The sequence below is a fragment of the Monomorium pharaonis genome, chromosome 8 (genome assembly GCF_013373865.1).
Source record: "Monomorium pharaonis isolate MP-MQ-018 chromosome 8, ASM1337386v2, whole genome shotgun sequence".
Lineage (NCBI taxonomy): Eukaryota > Metazoa > Arthropoda > Insecta > Hymenoptera > Formicidae > Monomorium > Monomorium pharaonis.
Window position 1 is genome coordinate 23,125,491 of NC_050474.1, and position 18,835 is coordinate 23,144,325.

At 38.7% G+C, this 18,835-nt stretch overlaps 1 protein-coding gene across 1 annotated transcript in view; it reads left to right on the forward strand.

Moving 5' to 3' along the window:
- The window catches only part of LOC105834168, an 88,774-nt gene that overhangs the window by 62,063 nt on the left and 7,876 nt on the right, over positions 1 to 18,835 (forward strand). The window contains exons 2-8 of the mRNA XM_012676451.3: positions 14,529 to 14,934; positions 15,933 to 16,249; positions 17,468 to 17,933; positions 18,037 to 18,216; positions 18,296 to 18,437; positions 18,562 to 18,692; positions 18,764 to 18,831. Of these exons, the coding sequence (XP_012531905.2) occupies positions 14,529 to 14,934; positions 15,933 to 16,249; positions 17,468 to 17,933; positions 18,037 to 18,216; positions 18,296 to 18,437; positions 18,562 to 18,692; positions 18,764 to 18,831 (1,710 nt within the window). The remainder of the gene's footprint in view (positions 1 to 14,528; positions 14,935 to 15,932; positions 16,250 to 17,467; positions 17,934 to 18,036; positions 18,217 to 18,295; positions 18,438 to 18,561; positions 18,693 to 18,763; positions 18,832 to 18,835) is intronic.

Sequence of the window (18,835 nt, forward strand, 5' to 3'; positions counted from 1 at the left end):
TGCACCTTATCCGCATGCACATTTATCCACGTACTAACAACCGTTGTTATTCAATCGTTTCTCTTTGGAAATTTAAGGAAAATTAATCTCTCGCTTTTTCCCTTATCTGTTTATTCATTTTTTGTCTATCTTCTCATATATTTTTATTAGCTCTCATTTGCTTTTTTTCACTTCTTTCTTTCTTTATCATCACAAACTTGTGTTCAAACTGAAAAAAATTCAAAAATTTATTGGCCTATTATTGATGAAATTTAAAAGAATAAAAAAGATTTAAGTTTATGCTACAAATTAAAAATCCGGACAATTAGTTTTGTGACTTTGAAAATATATTTAAAGAGTTTTGCAGAGCGCGAAATTAATTCCCCCGGATTGTGTCAACATGTAGATTATCAGTGACTGCGACATTCTCGCATAAGTGAACGACCCACGTGCAAGGCGCGCATTCTTGCACCCGAACCCACATTTTTCAATGAGGCCGAGGTTGGGAGACGAGTTCGTTCGCCCGTCGCACGCGTATACTTCTCTACCTGAGCTGTGGCGCGCGTGCATACACAGTGACTCAACGTGAACCAGACTGTCGGTCGGCGACGTGACGCGACGAAGTGGCAGGCGGGGGGAAGGGAAAGGGGAAGGGGAGAAAAGGGAACCATCCCATCCTATGGGATCTCCGGCAGGATAAACCGACCCTCCGGTCATCGCCATCCCTGCCGAGTAAGTCCCTTTACCTCGCCCTTCGTGCCTAAACCCTCCGCTTTCTCTCTTTTGCGTCCCCTCTTTCGCTTTCTCCTTTTCTCTCTCTCTCTCTCTCTCTCTCTCTCACCCCAACACGTATGCACCGTGTAGAGACCCCTACAATTCGGTTTTCATTCCAGTCTTCTCCGTGCCGGGCCACGGAATAGATATATAGCACACACCACGCGCGCGAGTCTACGAGCTCTATTTTTCTCCCTCTTTGCGGCCACCCGGCCCTCGTATAGCGTTCGAACACGCTTCGATCATACCGACGAGCTACTGCATTTTATATTACACGCGTCGTGCAAAGTTTCCTCGGAAGTTATCTTATGCGCGAGTGAATCGTCAAAGCTCTTACTGCGACGAACGTGCAACACTGTCCTTTCACTGTAAACTATTTTCAACGTAATTGTTTCCTTGATGCCCGCCTGATCACATCTGCGACTAAACTGCGTCCTGAAACTTATAATAATTTTAAAGGTGCTCGCGATTGCTATTGACATTTAAGACTCTGGTGATCGAAGATCTCGATGTACAGTGTTAAAGTTTCTCGAATGACTCGCTTGATGTCGAAACAGGGATTTGGGATCTCGAACAACTTTCGATTTGAAAACTCGCGACAATCGTTTTTGACGTTCATGAAATTTCGAGGTGCTCAAATATCATTTTCCCTTGAACTTTTCCGCGTTTACCACCCCGCGTTGATGGATGACGGGAGCCAGCTGTTTCTGAGAAGGGTGAGCCGTTTCGAAAGGTCGTCGCAAGCTATTTCATCGATCGATTGCACGCCATAAAGGGTGTACAAAGCCGAAGAGCTCGTCTCCTTCGAACCATGTCTATGGCATGGTGCAAAAGTAAGCGTTTTCGTATTTTATTTGGCTTGTACGAGTGATTAGCCTTTTGAAATATTTTACATACTCTTACCAATAATAAATAGCTATATATATTTACAGCGTATAAGCCATACGTGATACGTGTCAATTTAATTTCTATTATTGATCCCCTATGGAAAGAAAATAATTAAAATTTATTCATTTTTATTTTAAAATGTTTACACACCAAGATATATTGATCGTTTGCCTTGTGTGTAATAATGAAATAGTTTTACTATTAAAAATTAATGAAAAAACGAAAAAAAGTGGTTACTAAAATAACAGATAAACTCTCTAGGAATAGAAAAAAAAATAGATTAGTTCAAACCCTAGCAACAGAAAGTTGACGAAAGATTTTGGCCATTGTCGTTTCGATACGGTAAAACACACGTTTATCGTCGTATCGATCATAATGGTCGACGGGCTGTCGTCGTCTACCTACCGGTTTACAATTTTGTGCTACGTTGCCTGAACCGGTGAGGAATCGAAATGCTGCCACGCCGTGGCTTTTCCAGCTACCCTAAACCAATAAAGCCACCCCCTCCTTTGGCTGGGTTCCGCTGTTCTTAAGAGAGTGCAGCTGCTGTTCCTGTCTGGCCCGACCTTCTACCAGCATTAGCTTCAAGAAAGACTTTTTTCCAACAGCTTTTTCCGAAGCCGTGTTTCCGAGGAAAATGCGTGAACATTTGCATGTCACCCGAACTGGCCAAACATGCTGTAAGGTATTATGAGTGTCCCGTAAGCGGACATGTAACGATGCATAGCTAATATCGTTGAAATTTTTAGGAATTCACTAAATGTGATGTTATTTACAGCATACACAAATTAGCCAGTGGATCCTGATAAGTATTGTTTATATCACGAAATGTTTCCAGGTCAAAGATACAAATTACTCGGCAGAGAAATCTTGTAAAAATATTATTTTATCGAGAAAATCGGTTTCCCCTCAGTTAAAAACCTAGCGGCGCGACAGGATTTGCATTCTCGCAATTTACTTTTTGTTGCATGATTATTGCAAAGTGCGTGTCGTCTGGGGTTTTCTCTTTTCTCCTCCTCATCTCTTATTCTTCCTTTTTTTCACATGAAAAATAATACCGTTTCTTGCGGTGAGAACACGTACTCGGTTTTCGAGCTCTACTTTCGAGAGCCGCCAAGATTGTCGTTCGGCGTTTAGGTATATATTCGGGAATCTCTTGGGAATTAATATCTACGATCTTCCGGGTCTCGACCTCGGTGTAATTTCGAATTCGAAATGCGTACAGGACGAGGACAACGTGCCTCGACAGCAGTCGCGTTTTATCTTCCCCGAAATTGTTAACGAAATTACATGTCAAACATTATCTCATGTAATCCAGTTGAGATTCTTTTCTGTGAATCCCGCATGGGATACTTCTGAACAGCTGCATGTGCACAAGTTACAATTAAAAAATATATACACGAGTTTTCCTGCAATGTGATAGAGATAGAGGCATCGATGCTATAATTACCCTCGCCCGCATCCTGAATTACAATAATTATATTTACTGATATTTTATCTTTATTTTATCACAAAATATAATTATTTGTCATTTAATTATTCGTTCCTTACAATAAGAAAACATTGTATTGTCGCATAATATTGTAATAGTATACGTAAAAATTTCAATATGCAAATTTGAAAGTTGACAAGTTACATACGCGAAACATTTGATACAGATCTTAGGGTAAATTAGGGTATGATGGCCATACGAAGAAGATGGCCAATGGTTATAATTTTTCCAATAACTAAATAATGTTTTCTTGTAATTATTTTCAAGATAATTGATATTGCAATTTATGTGCGTATATTATTCGAAATAACAATATCGTAGATATTATATCGCGTTTTTACTTTTGACTGCTTGCAAAGTTTTTCATGTGTTTATTAAAAATTTCCACAACGTCGAATAAACTACATTTGAGCTGTCACAATTAGCAATTCAGAAACTTAATAAAGATATGTAAATTGTAATGGTAATTATATCTTTTATTTCCTTTTCTATTTTTTTAAATAAATATGACTATCTTTCTCTCATTGTTATATAAAAGTACGCAATCAATATATCTTTTATGTTACTTTCTCACCTTGCTATGGCAAAGTGGCCAAGTGTGTGCCGCCGGCAAGGTTTCTTTTCGGTAATGAACTTGCACGGAAGTTTCGAAGCTTCGGGGACGAGAAGTTCGAAGGGTGGCAGAGAGGTCCGACCATTTCGGAGTAACGAAACCGAGAGGGAAAAAGAGAGACACTCTCCTTTCACATTCTGTCTCTATCTCTTTTTTCCTCTCCGTCTTCTTTCTTCGCGCCAGTGCGTCGAGTTTGTGACAAGGTTAGTGTGTCGTACTGGAACGTACTGCGGGATTTGACAGAGGATGGAGGAGGCAACCAGAGGGATAACGAAAGAAAAGAAATAAAGAACGAGACACACACACACACACACAAATGAACGTGCAGTACGAAGAAGGGTCGTACTCAAAATTGGCCCTGCAACTCGATTTTTCACCAATTGGCACGTTTTAATGCTGAATTGATTCCAAAATCCGATAATTATTCTTATCAGTGTGTTATTTTATTTAACGAATGTCTAAATAATTCTTATTGTTAATAGGACTAACGAAAAAATGTAACACAAAACTGAAACCATTCTTATAGCTACATTTTTTATTTAATTTAATTCAAATATAGTTCTTTTTTTTGGGGGGGGGGATAAACAATTACTTATTAGAATAATTTCTAGCTAATTTTAACAAATCGCTATTATGTTATACGAGTCATAATTTGTTATTGTACAAATTAAGTTTTGGAATCTTTGAACAAAAGAGATACGGATTCTGAATCAGAGTAAAAGAAATTATTGTGTCGTGAATTTAATTTTCTCACTGCTGGAGAATAAAAATTTAAAAAAGCAATTCTCGGATGAAGATATAAAACGGTTATTTTTTCAATCGACTGTGTATTCAGACAAACGCCTCACAATATTGCGTACCGATCGAAGTAAAGGGTTGCTTTTCTAAATCGTAAATTTTTGTCACGCAACGACAGGGACTTCACTTCAATAAACGCAACACTGTATTATGCGTTCGTGTGGCATTAATTATGGACAGTATGTTTCACGAAGGCTCGAGGGAATTTCCGAGACAGCGAGGTCAATTTCCACAAGCGAACGAAGTTATTCTTCTTTTCCCCGGGGGGCAGCGAGACTAACTTTTATCACAACCTCGACGAAAGGGGTAGATTTCCTTCGTTTTTTCTGCCTACGTGCACCTGCATATTTTTTCCCCTTTCTCTTTTCGATGCACATTTTGCATCGTGCAAGATTCATTATGTCGCATCGAATGGCGTGGAAAAAACACAGCTGATTTATTAAGTGACGTGAATACATAACGATCGAAGTATAATTAACGCGATGAATACTTAATCGTAGCGCATATGTGTATATTCTTAAAATATCTCCGTCACACCGTGTTGCTTTTTCGCACGAAATCGAGTGTGCAAATCGTGATTGCCTGCTCCAATCTGCGATACGTACGAGATATATTTAGAATGCGTGTGACAAAGATTCACGTAGTACAATATAAATATTCATAGTTTATAATATTTATAGTCAATATCGCGCTCTTTATTTTTCCTTGTTCGCGTCATTAATCAATATTTGACAAACATGCAATTAGCATTTATTATTAGTGATGAATGTAGACACCTTTCTAATAATCAGCGTTCAAAGTTATATAGTAACGTGTAGTGACGTATGTTGCAATTTAAAGTAACAAGGAATCACGAGTGCAATATCAGTTACCAGCTAATCAAATTATTTCAAAAAATTCATATAAATTTTTTTCATCGTCGGTGCACCACATCGTCCGTCATATTTTCTACCGCCACAAAGCCACCGCGTTTGCACTGCGTGCTTTCGCATATATTTTTGCACGTCTGCAGCACGTCTGCGCAACGATTGTAGAACTTTCTCGGTCTTTCCCTTATTATTACTGTATACATGCGCGCACGTGAGTTAATGCCGGCAATCTTTTCCCTCTTCGAGCGCGCGCGTCCGGCGTTTCTGAAATATTTACGACTTATGTTCCAAAGTATCGAGATCGCGTTTCATGGAGTAGTAACTTACTGTTATAGCGCGATAGTTTGCGAGCCTATCATGGGATCATCCCCCGCTAAATTACGCTGATTATAGCCTTTGCGAAACGTTACTTTATTTCATGACAATGGCATGACTGTCACATCGCGGCAAACATAACATTTGCCACGAAGATTCGTTATGCTTGCTCCGTTGAGCCTCGCGTAAATACGATGATCGCTAAGCGCGACACGTGCTTCGACGAATACAGCAATCTGCATTTTTTCACAGCATTCAAACATTTTTGCGGTGCATGCGTATCAATAATATTACGTAATTACATATTTAATGCCTTCCTATGTAGCTTGCTACAAAAATTTCTTGTGTAAAAGACGTTGTGCAATGTATCCAGTACTCTTTCATAACGCGCGCACATAAAACATTCTCTTAATGTAAACTTTACGCGATGGCTATAACTTCTCTTGCATGGGCATTGCGATTCAGTTCTTCATGAATACCGTGTCGGATAAAAACGCGCGAGTGGAATTGATTAATAACTCTCTGTGGAAGTAATCAATTTGATAAATGACGAGAAAATTTGTTCGCGTAAGCTCGGCCAATTCGCCGGTCTGATTTCTATGTAGAAAAGCGGCGGGCGAGAGAAATAAATATCGAGACGCTTTCCGAGACGCGAGGATGGGAAGCGGCGGAAAGGAACCAATAAAGAGGATAAATGAAGGGAAAAGAGGGGTCGATAATAGGCACGGCGATTAAAACGATTCAAACGAGAAGCTTCTCGAGGTCATTTCGACACCCTCACCCGCCCGTCTCTCTCATCCCCTTTCCAAGGATATTCAAATCGGACGTCTTAACGACGTCCGATCACGCGATGCTCCGCTCCCGCTCGCTCGCGAAACTACGGAAACTCCACCCACGCGAATTCCGACACGAAATAGTCGCAATCGCCGTCCGAGTCCAAATTCCGCGATGGAAATTGGAAGCGGCGCACGGATGTAGTCGCGGGGAGAACAGGAAGTCCCAAAAGTGCAACGATGCATTTGCAACTCCTCGGGGCCGTTTGTAACTTTACGCTCTGTCACCCTGCGACGCGTGGCGACCTGAATAAAATTCCCCGAATATGCAACTCAAATTTAATTAGCCGATAAGTTAAGCCGCAGAGATATCGGGATCTTAATTAAATTAAGTATTAAATTAAGCATTAAGTGAATTAAAATCGTACTATTTGAAGCAACTTTTCAAATTGGATGGAAATTGACCCGTTTTATAAACAAATCGCAGGGCCCGTTTAACACTTCGAAGTCTTATCCATGGAGACATTCGTGAAAGAAGATGCGAAATCACGTGGGCACGTAGATCTCTTCTAAGAAACGCGTCTCCATCCGTTATAACAGGTTATAGTCTCTGTGCACTTTAAGAATCCATAAGCCTCTCATTGTACAACGACCTCGGATGTACACGGTGATCCGCAAGTATGTCCGTGAAACATTTTGAAAGCATATTCCCTCATTTCTTTTTTTCTCCTCTCTCTCTCTCTCATGACTATGTTGCATAACTTGCGTTAATCTATCTGCAATTAGCAGTGATGATAGAATTCCTGTATTATACAAGTATTATGTATACATATATCTTTCCAAATAAAAATGTCGACGTGATACATCTATAAAATAATACATGTAACAAAAAAGAGAGAATTAGTTTACCTTGTGAAATTTATTTAGGCTTTGAATGATATTCATATTTTTTTTTATATTAATGCTACTTTGGGTGAAAATTTATTCACGTCCGCCTACTGCTCTTCGATGTTTGCACGATATATACGTATATGCGTGGGTGTGCGTACATATACGTGTATTATACGCAAGCGGTGTGCGATCGACGTAACGGTTATTCGCCGAAAGTGAATCTTCCGTGTCTTCCGAGTTTACTGTCTCTTTCTTCCACCACCGACGCGTAATTCTCCTGAAACATGTCATATAAAAATTTACTTTGTACTCGCCGATTTTTCTTGATACGTTTTGGGATAGTAACCACATAAAAGAGATTTTGCATACAAAGTATAAAAGAAGTCGCCAATATACAGACGATATCTAAAAAGAATATTTTAAATTGACGGTATTTGAAGGAAACATGAGAGACATTTCGTATACTTTTTACACATAAATGCGTATTTAGAACCTTTCACAAAACGTTCATTGTTGATACCGTCGCTTTTACATCCGAGTCCTCGATTTTTATTTCGGATTTATGCTTTCGTGTTTTCCGATATTGTCGATAAAAGAGTCCGTTCTCGTATTACGGAAAATTTTAAATGCTAAAGTTGCACGGTTGGAGGTCTGCTTACATCGAGGAACGTTTGAAGAACAAGTAAAAGTTAACAAAGAGGCTGTCATTAAATTAAGTGGTAGTGACATCGAGAGACATTTTGAGTGCGGAGAGATTTTACCACAAGATTTTATTGTGGCACTGTACGACCTCTCTTTCAAATGAAAACCTATATGTTTCGTTCGCCTTCCCCTGTACTCACATTAAACCGTGCGCGGGGAAAGACGAAGGACCACGAGATGAAAGGGCAGTTTCCCGAAGAGAAGCAGGATAGCGAAAGTCGCATTCGATCCGGAGGGACTGCCAATCAGTCATCTTCCGCCCGAGGGTGATTTTGTTCGCTTATTCAGGCGGGGGAAGAGTGTCAAGGGTCAACGATATATATATATATATATTTATATTTATATAGTCTTATATATATATATATATATATATATATCGGACTAAGTCCCGAGATCTATTGTTACTGAAAAAGGAGGAAGTAACAGCAGAAAAGAATCCAAGCCTGAAATCTCAAATTTCAACATGCTAACGTACGAAATTTCTTATGGAGGGCTAAAGATGAGAGAAAAATCTTTATTTTCATGTTCGAGAGTGCAACTATCTCTCGATGGAACAATTGTTTATCGATTTTAATTTCCGAAAACATTGTGTAGTCTTACATTAGTAGGTCTTCAACGTAATTGACAGAATTATAAATTTAAAATGGAACGTTTCTTTATCTAAATATATGAATAAATCTAACAATAACGTTTGCACAACAAAAGACGAACGCCTTCAGTTATGAATGTATTAATTACATAATTTTTACTTTTTGCATATTAAATATAGAGAGAAATAACAGAAAATATAAATAAAAATCGCATTTGTAACGAATATTGTATTTTAAAGCTCGATTTGTATTTAAAAATTTATATAATCGAAAGTGCACACGCATTATAATAATTAGATTAAAATTACATTAAGATTATTATAGAGCCAAAGATTATTTGTAGTCGAACGACTGTGCGTATGATAATATCAAAACAATATTTTACTCAGTGTTACGCTTCGCATTACGTAGACGTACGTGCAAAGTGTGTCACCTGCCGATGTATCTGCATTCGACGGTGAACTGCACTTCATTCATCTCGCGCGTCCGTGACTTCACGGATTCTAAGAGCTTTCTCACGCACGTAAACGTACACACAAGACACACGGCGCCGATCGCACGTGTGACTATTTTCATCGTCGAGCGTTCGCCATTTTTTCAAACGTTATGCAGCTTGAGTCACGTTAATTCGCTAACTCGCACGTACGCGGCCACGCCGGACACATCGAGCGGCGCTAATACATTATGTAAAGCCTCAAGACTATTACCGATGGAAGTCTAATTATGTACGGCACGGCGAAACATCTTGTTTGAGGCCGTTGTACTGTTCAAATGCTGTTGTAGCCAATGCCTTCTATTCCGACAGAATACACTTCCCTTTATTGAATTTATCGACAATAAAGAAAGTTAAATATAGCTAAATGACACCTAAGTGAATCGTTATAAATACAAAAGAATATTATCTATTATTTTTGTTTTTCTTAATATAAATAAGAATTTTTATGTTTATTCTGTGCACATTAATAATTACCTAAAATAAAAATCGATGATATGGACAAAATTAACCGAGTGCAAAAATTTTTTTTCTTACATATTTTGATGTTAAATAGTCTGATTGAGATTTATTGAAGTTGAACTTAAAAAGCTAATGAAAAAGGAAGGAAAAGAAGGAGAGAAAGAGAGAAGTCCCTTCACCAGTTCTCGGAGTATTTTCAAGCGGTCCATCCGTCCGTCCATTCAATTTCCTGCGAGTTATACCGGATCCTGACGACCAAGATTGTCGCACCGAGGAACGATAGACAGGTCGACGTGTCGTTTCGTTCCTCCCAGCCGCTGTCACCCCTTTCCAACGATTTCCAACGGAAAGGGCGGAATTCTCTGTTACCGTCGTTGCGCGCGCGTACATCCGCATGACCATGGCCAAGGGTCGGCGAAATGGACGTAGGTCAGTTATGCGAAAGCTGCCCGCGCGATAAAATCGCGCGTCCGCCGACGCCGCTATAAATATCATTTACTCCCGTCATTATCGTGCGCGCGCGCGTTATGCAATTAATATGGAGATGTATAATGCATGAGCGTCTGCATTAACGCCGATGGCTGTCTCGATTTTCGCACGCGACGCATACGAGAGAACTCGAGAAAGGCGTAACGCGCGCGGCTGCTACGAGATCAGTTTCGCATGTGTGTTTGCAGATATATATACCTCGCATACGATCGTGCATCTGAAAACGAAATTGCTTATTGTCGTTATTGTTCTTTGCTCTACGAGAACGTGCGATTTTGTTTTTTTTTCCCAGAGACTCAAAAACTATTTTTCAAAGGTTTATTAAGGATATATTACATCCACTTTTACAAATATACTTTAATTAAACCGTGTACATGAAAGTTGTATTTACAACATTCCATTCATTAAACAATACATTATTTATTTATTTACTAGCTATGCCCTGCCACGCGTTACTGTGGCTCTCTATTCTTTATGCTACGTTTTTTTCAAATTTTCTTTGCTTTTGTTGTTTAACTTTCAAGAGCCTTGCTTTACTGTTGCTCTTTTTATTTTTGAATAAGCATTTATCTATCTTTAATAAATCTAATATTCATTTATTCACGTACTTCTAACTTTATTTATTTATTGCCTTTGGCACTGTATTCAATTAATTTGTTTCTATTTATTGTTTTGTATTTTTATTATAATGTAATATAAATCTTTTTTTTATTAAAACTTTGATTTATAATACAACAAATAATTTTTAATTAAAAAAACCGATTTTTTTTAAAATACCCATTTTTTTAAATTAAGCATTTTGAATTAGAGTGTATGTATTTAATTTATTATTGATTAATTTTATGAATCAATCTTTTGTTATTTTTTTCTAAAAGCTGCCATGGATTTAGAAATCCATTCAAAAGACTTTTTAAAGTTCCTTTTTTTTTCAATAAAATAACAGCTATCTTCATTTTTCTTATTACCTTAATTTAAACACAATAGAAACATTCTTCGTCTCTCCCGGTCTCTCCCCGTCTCTCCCGGTCTCTCCCCGTCTCTACTTGTCTCTTCCCGTCTCTCCCGGTCTCTCCCGGTCTCTCCCGGTCTCTGGCCGTCTCTACTCGTCTCTCCCCGTCTCTCCCCGTCTCTACTCGTCTCTTCCGGTCTCTCCCCGTCTCTCCCGGTCTCTCCCCGTCTCTCACGGTCTCTACTCGTCTCTCCTCGTCTCTCCCCGTCTTTCCCGGTCTCTGGCCGTCTCTACTCGTCTGTCCCGGTCTCTCCCCGTCTCTCCCGGTCTCTCCCCGTCTCTACTCGTCTCTCCCGGTCTCTCCCCGTCTCTCCCGGTCTCTACTCGTCTCTCTCGGTCTCTCCCCGTCTCTCCCCGTCTCTACTCGTCTCTCCCGGTCTCTCTTGTCTCACCGCGTCTCTCCCGGTCTCTCCTAGTCTCTCCCCGTCTCTCCCCGTCTCTACTCGTCTCTCCCCGTCTCTCTCGGTCTCTCCCCGTCTCTCCCGGTCTCTCCTTGTCTCTCCCCGTCTCTCCCCGGCCATCATTTTTGAAACACCAAGCATATCCAAAATCAGACCCCATAACAACACTCACGGTTACGAATGCAACATTGTGTCAAAATTTCAAAGCAGTCGGTGAAAAACTTACGGAGATCTTAGATGACGAACAAACATTTACATTTTTATTTATATAGATTATTTTTTATTGTTATATTAATTTTTTTTATAATGGCAAAAGTTTCATTTTTTAATAAGTACTTTAGTTTAATAAGTATTCAAGATTTTTTATGCAAAATTTCATTGTAATTTACACATATATTATCAGATATGTTTAAAATACTTTAGAATATTTCAATTTTTGTTATTATTTCTTATTCCACTTCCATTGGAACATTTCTATTTCTTATTAAAATAATTTTTTATTCAGATAGAAAATCGCCGCCAAATTTTTTATTATTTTTAAACGCAATATAGAACAATTTAGTTTTTTCATTATTTTGACAAGAGGTGTAATACACACATCCCTAAAATTTTATTTAAATAATTTTTTAAATACCTATCTCGATGGACATGTCACTAACATATTTTATCTAGAAAATTTTTATAAAAAATTGAAACAAAGCTTTTTTTAAATTGGATTGAAAGAATTATCTATTCTTAAAAACATGTATTTACAACTGTTATCTTGTCCTGTTAGTATTTTTAGAAAATTTAAGGATCATTACAATTTCATTAACAATTAATGAGATTGTAATTGTCCCTTAATGTTTCGAGAATTTTAATTTTGCCGACGTCAGCAAGTCTCTCGTCTCTCGCACACTCTTTTAATTTATGTACAACAACGTAGTCGAATTTAGTGTGGGCAAATTAAATTCAGCAAGATGATTCAATAGCAGAGGAATGAAAGGCGAGTCGATAAACGTTTACATCTCTCCGCCACTTGTGTCAGCGGAGACCGGCTAACTGACGTACACACTACGCTACTCGTTGCGTAAAACGGCGCGCGCGCTATCGTAACGTGGAAAGGTCAGTGTCTCTTTCTTTCGACTTGGACGTTGTGATTCGCGGCATGAACGGACGTTGCCCGAAATATCTGCCAGTCGAGAGAGGAAGATCAACAATCGGTCGGCAAACCTTATCCGGCAAGTGCGAGAGAACAACGGCAAAGAATCGTTTTTTCCTCGTTTTCGGACGCTTTACAACCGACCGGATAATTTATGGCTGCTGATACGGCGACTAAATGGCTGCGTACTTTTTGCACGGGACAAAACTGGCCTGTTTTTGAATGCGGGAAAAGATACATGCTCGATAGTTTTTAGCGCGTTTTTTTTCCGAAAAGCTGCAATAATGCGGAAAACTGCGGGACAAAAACTTTATTATTTGAATACACTTAAATTGTGTATTTGTACTTTGTCTGCTACTTGCATTGAATGGATTCGATATGGCAAATCTAGCATAAATCAAAGAATCGTGATGTTTCGTAAATGCGAGTTAGTCTTTACCAATACAAATCCTGTCTCGGTTTTTTCAATCTGAGGCATTACCATTTCTAACACTACACAGCTCTACAAATATTAATAAGATTTATTGACAGTAATGGAAGTAAAAACATTTTCGACAGTAACTCAGGTATACACAGAATTTTTTTGTGGAATCACGTAGAACTATAGTGGAACTGTAAATCTAACAAAAACTATAGATTTTTGGGATGACAAAGTGAAAACCTTGCGGAAACCTAACGTCTCAGTTTGTCCTTAAGCAATTCCTTGTTTTAATGGACAAAACGATATATTTATTCTGTAGAAACAAAATTTTTTAAAAAAGTTAAAACTTTTAATAATTAATAAGTTTCTGCGTCAGTTTAATACACACGATAAGGCGATAACTCTCGCCAAAATTAAATTCCTGTTAAAAAATTTGATGAATTTCCCGAAGACACCGCTTTTCCTCACTTGTGTCTCCCGCATCTCGATTTACTTGTAAATTACCAAAACAGGTCACGATACTAGAAACCTCCCCCCCCCTCCCCCGTAGAAACGGCGACGATGACGGGGCCAGGTCGATTGGCAATGTCTGGGCCTGTAATTAGGTTTGCGTTGGTGGTAACGTCATTACTCGGTAAGCTTGCAATTTCCTTGCGGCCGCTGCCGCCGCCGCTGCTGCTTGTCTCCAACCGGTTCCCTTCGGTGGCACTCCGCAATCGCCACGAAAGCTGTTTGCTTCTGCCCCAAGAGCGATCGACCGATCACCGGACTCGTCCCGCTCGGACCTAGAGGGGAAAAAAGGGCGCGAGACTGAAGCGTGGCGGTGGACGATGAAGTGGCTGGATGAGCCATCCTCATTCGGATAAATTGTACCACCGTTTTGTAACGGGGTGTTGCACGAAATAACATACACGGAATTTCTGCCGACATAATGATCGGGCGCTTGAACACAATCGTAACGAGATACCTTGTGTTGAGCTGCGATAAACGCAGTAGGTGGTGTCGCGTCAAGAGAATTTTTGCCGCATTATCGAATCGTGTAGCATAACGACGTCTTGTTACGAGCTACCAGTAGTTGGAACATATTTCATATCTGACAGCAAATATAAGAAACACATATAGATACAATTTAAATGTAGACTAGTATAGTTAGAAAAGATATCTCGGTAGATATTGATTGCTAGATATTAATTTTAATTCCTGGCTTGTTTAGAAGATATCCCGCATTTTTATCTATCAGTTAGGAAATTCCTCGTTAAAATAATAATGCGATAAAGATATATTATTTTAATAATAATAAACTACTACTGTGTAATAATAATGATAAAATAAATGAAAATTTGGGAAAATTTTTTCGAGCAAAACTTACTAGCCCAAGGATTATATCTATTACAGTATACTAAACTATCATCTCTTCTTCTATTGCAGTGGCGTTGCGGTGTCTTGCGGAGAATGCAGCAGCAGCGGCACAAGCGATATCACAGAGCCGGGCTCGCCGTGCAGCACCAGCAGCGACGAGGGTGTAGCGATCCGCGGCACGTCCGCCAGTCCGCTGCCGTCTCTGCCCAAGCTGGCGCCGTCAACGCAACTCGGTACCAGGCCCCAGTGGCCCTGGACCCCGCCGTTGGCGGCGACCGCCTGTTCCACCACCGCGTACAAAAGGCTGAGAGGAGAGCCCGAGGCTGGCGCCCTTCCGCGCTCCGGCGCCGCCGATCCCACCTCCAGGGGGGCCGTCAAGGCGAACGGAAAGACCACGGGCGGCCAACACCACCACGAATTACAGGGCAAGATCACGGAGTACTTTAAGACGCAGATTAAGCCACAACAGCCGAAGGTTGGTATTCACTCCAGATAGAGATGAGTAATAAATGTATCGAGAAGAACTACTAGAACTTCATGTGAAATACTATAAGTAGCTCATGTGATGATAAATGAAATGCCTCAGGAACCAAATACTTCGGCTAAATTTGGAAAGATCTTTTCGTAAAAAAAGAGTTTCAATTGTGCCACAGGTACCAAATCTATTTCTTATACTTTCTTTGTGTTTTGAAAGAAATGTGGTCCTATAACGTTGACTTTGTATGACTCATGGTTGATATCGCAGATAAACACACTCGAACACGAAGGCACCGACAGATCTCAAATCTTAAGAGAGTTGTATGAGACTACTTTTCAGGGATTCTAGTTTCAAATGTGACTATAGAAAGTTATTTGTTTATTTAGTACGACCAAAATTTTAATTCGAGGCTTGTAGAAATATATAAAATTAATTGTATCATAAGCTCATTGTTTGTTTAGCGATATTTGATCTACGATTCATAGAAGTCAACTAAATTGAAGGAAAAGTGGCGAAAGAAAGTGCTTCTTGGAGATAAAAACCAACGCCGTAACGGAAGTTCAAGATATCAACCGGCTTTACTTCGCGCGAACACTTCAGATACAGGCTCATCTTATCGGCGAGCACGCGTTTATCGGATATTGAATTAGCCTTTTTTAACAAAACTGCATAGGTCTTTTCCAATAGGTTGATATTAATTCGCGGAAACTGCACTCGTCCTATCGATCGATCCTACGTATCAGAAAATGTCTGATAGTCTGGAAAAGAGAAAATTATTGTACGTAGTTAGAAAAAAGTGAAACGTTGACGCTTCGGAGCGTACTGTTCGATAATAAAGTAAAAATCTTTAATTAATAACAGATGTCGCATCGAGGCTGTTTTGACACTCTAAGTTAGAGACAAACTTCGTTGGGATCATATTGACCTCTAGTGTATTTAAAAAAATTAAATAAATAGTACTGATATTTTATTGTCATATTTATTTATCTTGATAGACGAAGAAAACGAACGAAATGGTGCTGGTAGCAAAGAATTCATCGGAATTTCGGAGGCCACCCATGGTGCAGAGGAACAAAGGCGGCCTTGCTAAATATTTGGGCACCGTATCGTCCAACACAAATCGCAATACTATGACCAATGAGCCCTGGGAAATGAAAACGCTGACGTCGTCATCGACGATCGCGAAAAAGGTACCACTGGTCATCGTGCCAAGGGCCAACGGTAAGATAGACAAGAAACTGCCGAAGACGCTGCCAAGTCTGCCAATCTCGAACGATGTACTGAAAAATCTACCCAAGATCTCATCCCTTAGGTAAATATTTGGTTTTGGATTTGCAGCAAATCTTAATGCAAAGGCGCTAATAGATTAACTAGTCAATACATAGAAAAAAGAAATTCTTATTTTGATAATATATTTATTCTCGACACATAAATTTTGAAATAAGATTATGGAGAATTAAACGGATATAATTTCCTTGCATGAAGAAATTTTATGTTGTTCCACTAACAAAATATATTCTCATTATTAAAGAATAATTTTCTTAAATAAAGTAAAAAGATATTGAATAGAAAATAATAGTAGTTTTGAAGCAAAAATTATTATTTTAAAAAATTAGATTTTTTCTATTTAATATATTATTTTTAGAAAGAGCTGTTTATATAAATAAATTAAATTATTAAGAGTATTTATTTACAACAATTTCTTCTTGTTTTAAAAATTAAAATATCAATTGATTAATAAATTTAAGATTAATAATGTTTCACTGATTCTATCAAAAACTGTGAACAATTTATATTTATTTATACAAATGTTATTTAACTACACATTGAGAAAAAATATTATTAACTTAACTAAATTTTTTAACTTGATTAAATTTCTTTAGTTCAAGTATTTATGTATTTAACTTAAATACATGAAATACTTAAATTTTAATTGAAATATTTATATATTTGATTGAAATATATAAATATTTGAATAAATTCAATCAAATTGAAAATTTTAATCAAATTAACAACTTTTCTTCTCAGTGTACATGTGTCACTTATAATATCGAAAGAAGATATTATTAGTAAGTATAATCAAAGTAAGTATATTGTGTTCTTTATGAGTATTATAATATCGAAATAAAGTTCTAATATGATTGGAATTTAAGATTATACAATCATTCTTAGAAGATTTTATATTATTGCTTATATATGAAACAATAATTGCGTTAATTTGAATACATAAGTTTCAATTTAAGAGTAATTTTTTTTCCTGTGTAGACTAACTAGTCATTTGCTATTAGATACACGCATATTAAAAAAAAGTTGTCCATGCAACAGGTATGTCTAAAGGTCTTTAGGCGTCTTTCTGACTTCATTTAAAGATATCTTAAAAACGTCTTTACAAATCTTCTAAGACTCCGTGTGGCTCGGATATTAATTTATCCAACATGTAATCTTCATTCGTAGCCGGAATAACTGGAATCTGGTAAGTAAAGGTTACTTCCTATTATTAATTAACATTTTTTAACAATTGTTGGAACAGATTAACTTCGGACGCGAGTATTAATTCGACCAAGGGCAGCTCCCCGCCCGCTACTGCCGCCTCGTCGTTATTAAGCGAGTCGCTGGACTTTAAGGCAATCTTAGCGAAGCCACACATAAACGAAAACAACAATCTTACAACCAGCTGTGGAGGTATCTTGGGTGCGTTAAGATCGCAAAGCGGTCATGATTCCCCTATTTCGAGGCTATCTTCACCGTCAAAAGAGGACAGTAAGGACGAGGATGGTCAATCGGCGCCAGTCGACGAAGACGACGTCGAAGATGAAGAGGACTCTCGAAGCAGCGAATCGAAACCGTCACCTATTCTTTCTGCACCTACTACTATCCGGTTTCCGGCACGAGCGCCTGAAAAGGACAGACCGCAAGCTACTGACAGCGGAACCTGTCGCTGGGACAAGTGTGAAGCCAGCTTCGAGTCTGTGAGTGGCCTTTTGGAACATCTACAGGTATGCGAAAGATTTTTTAATCTTTAATCTTATTATTTCTAAATTCAACTCTAAATGTAAAATTGAGCTTTTGCTTTACGTATGCAATTTGTATTTTTTACAGGCTGCGCACATTAATACGCAAACCGGCGGCGATAATTTCGTCTGTCATTGGCAAGGATGCAAGGTGCAAGGTAGGACCTCATGTTCCCGACGATGGCTGGAAAGACACGTTTTGTCTCACGGTGGCAACAAGCCCTTTCGATGTATTGTCGACGGTTGCGGTTGCAGATTCAGTTCTCAGGTAACGCACACGTTTTCTTCGCATATCATCGACTTTTGTCTGGAAAATTATTCAGACATTAACCCGCTTTTGTTTGCAGACCGCCCTCGAGAGGCACGTGAATGGTCATTTCAATCAGCCGGAAACGAGCAACAGTAACGGGAGACGTAGTTGTGAGAACGGTGGCAAGCTCGTTAGAAGGAATGGCAAGAAGCTTAGATACAGGCGGCAACCTTGGTCTGGTGAGTATCATTTCATCATTATTTCATGCTAGAGATATAGATTTTTTTTTCTTTCGGATACATTTTACAGATTGATAATGTAAAAATTAATATGTATTGCTAATATCATGCGATGTTCTTACAGCGAGACTTTTTGATTACTTTGATTCGGGAATAATGGAGGGTCTCCAGCATAGGCTACTGGAATTAGCGACATCGAGGACACAAGGGCGACTAGATGAAACACCAGGAAACTCGATGGCACTAACTAGTCAAGTAAGTTACGAGCGTACAGTTTGTCTTATAAAATTTATTGAGAAATTTACTTTAATAAAATTCCTCTCCAGGTTTTAGCGAGGAGAGTCGAATTGGACGGAAAGACGAAGGTGTTACTGCGGTGGTATCCGCAAGATATGTAA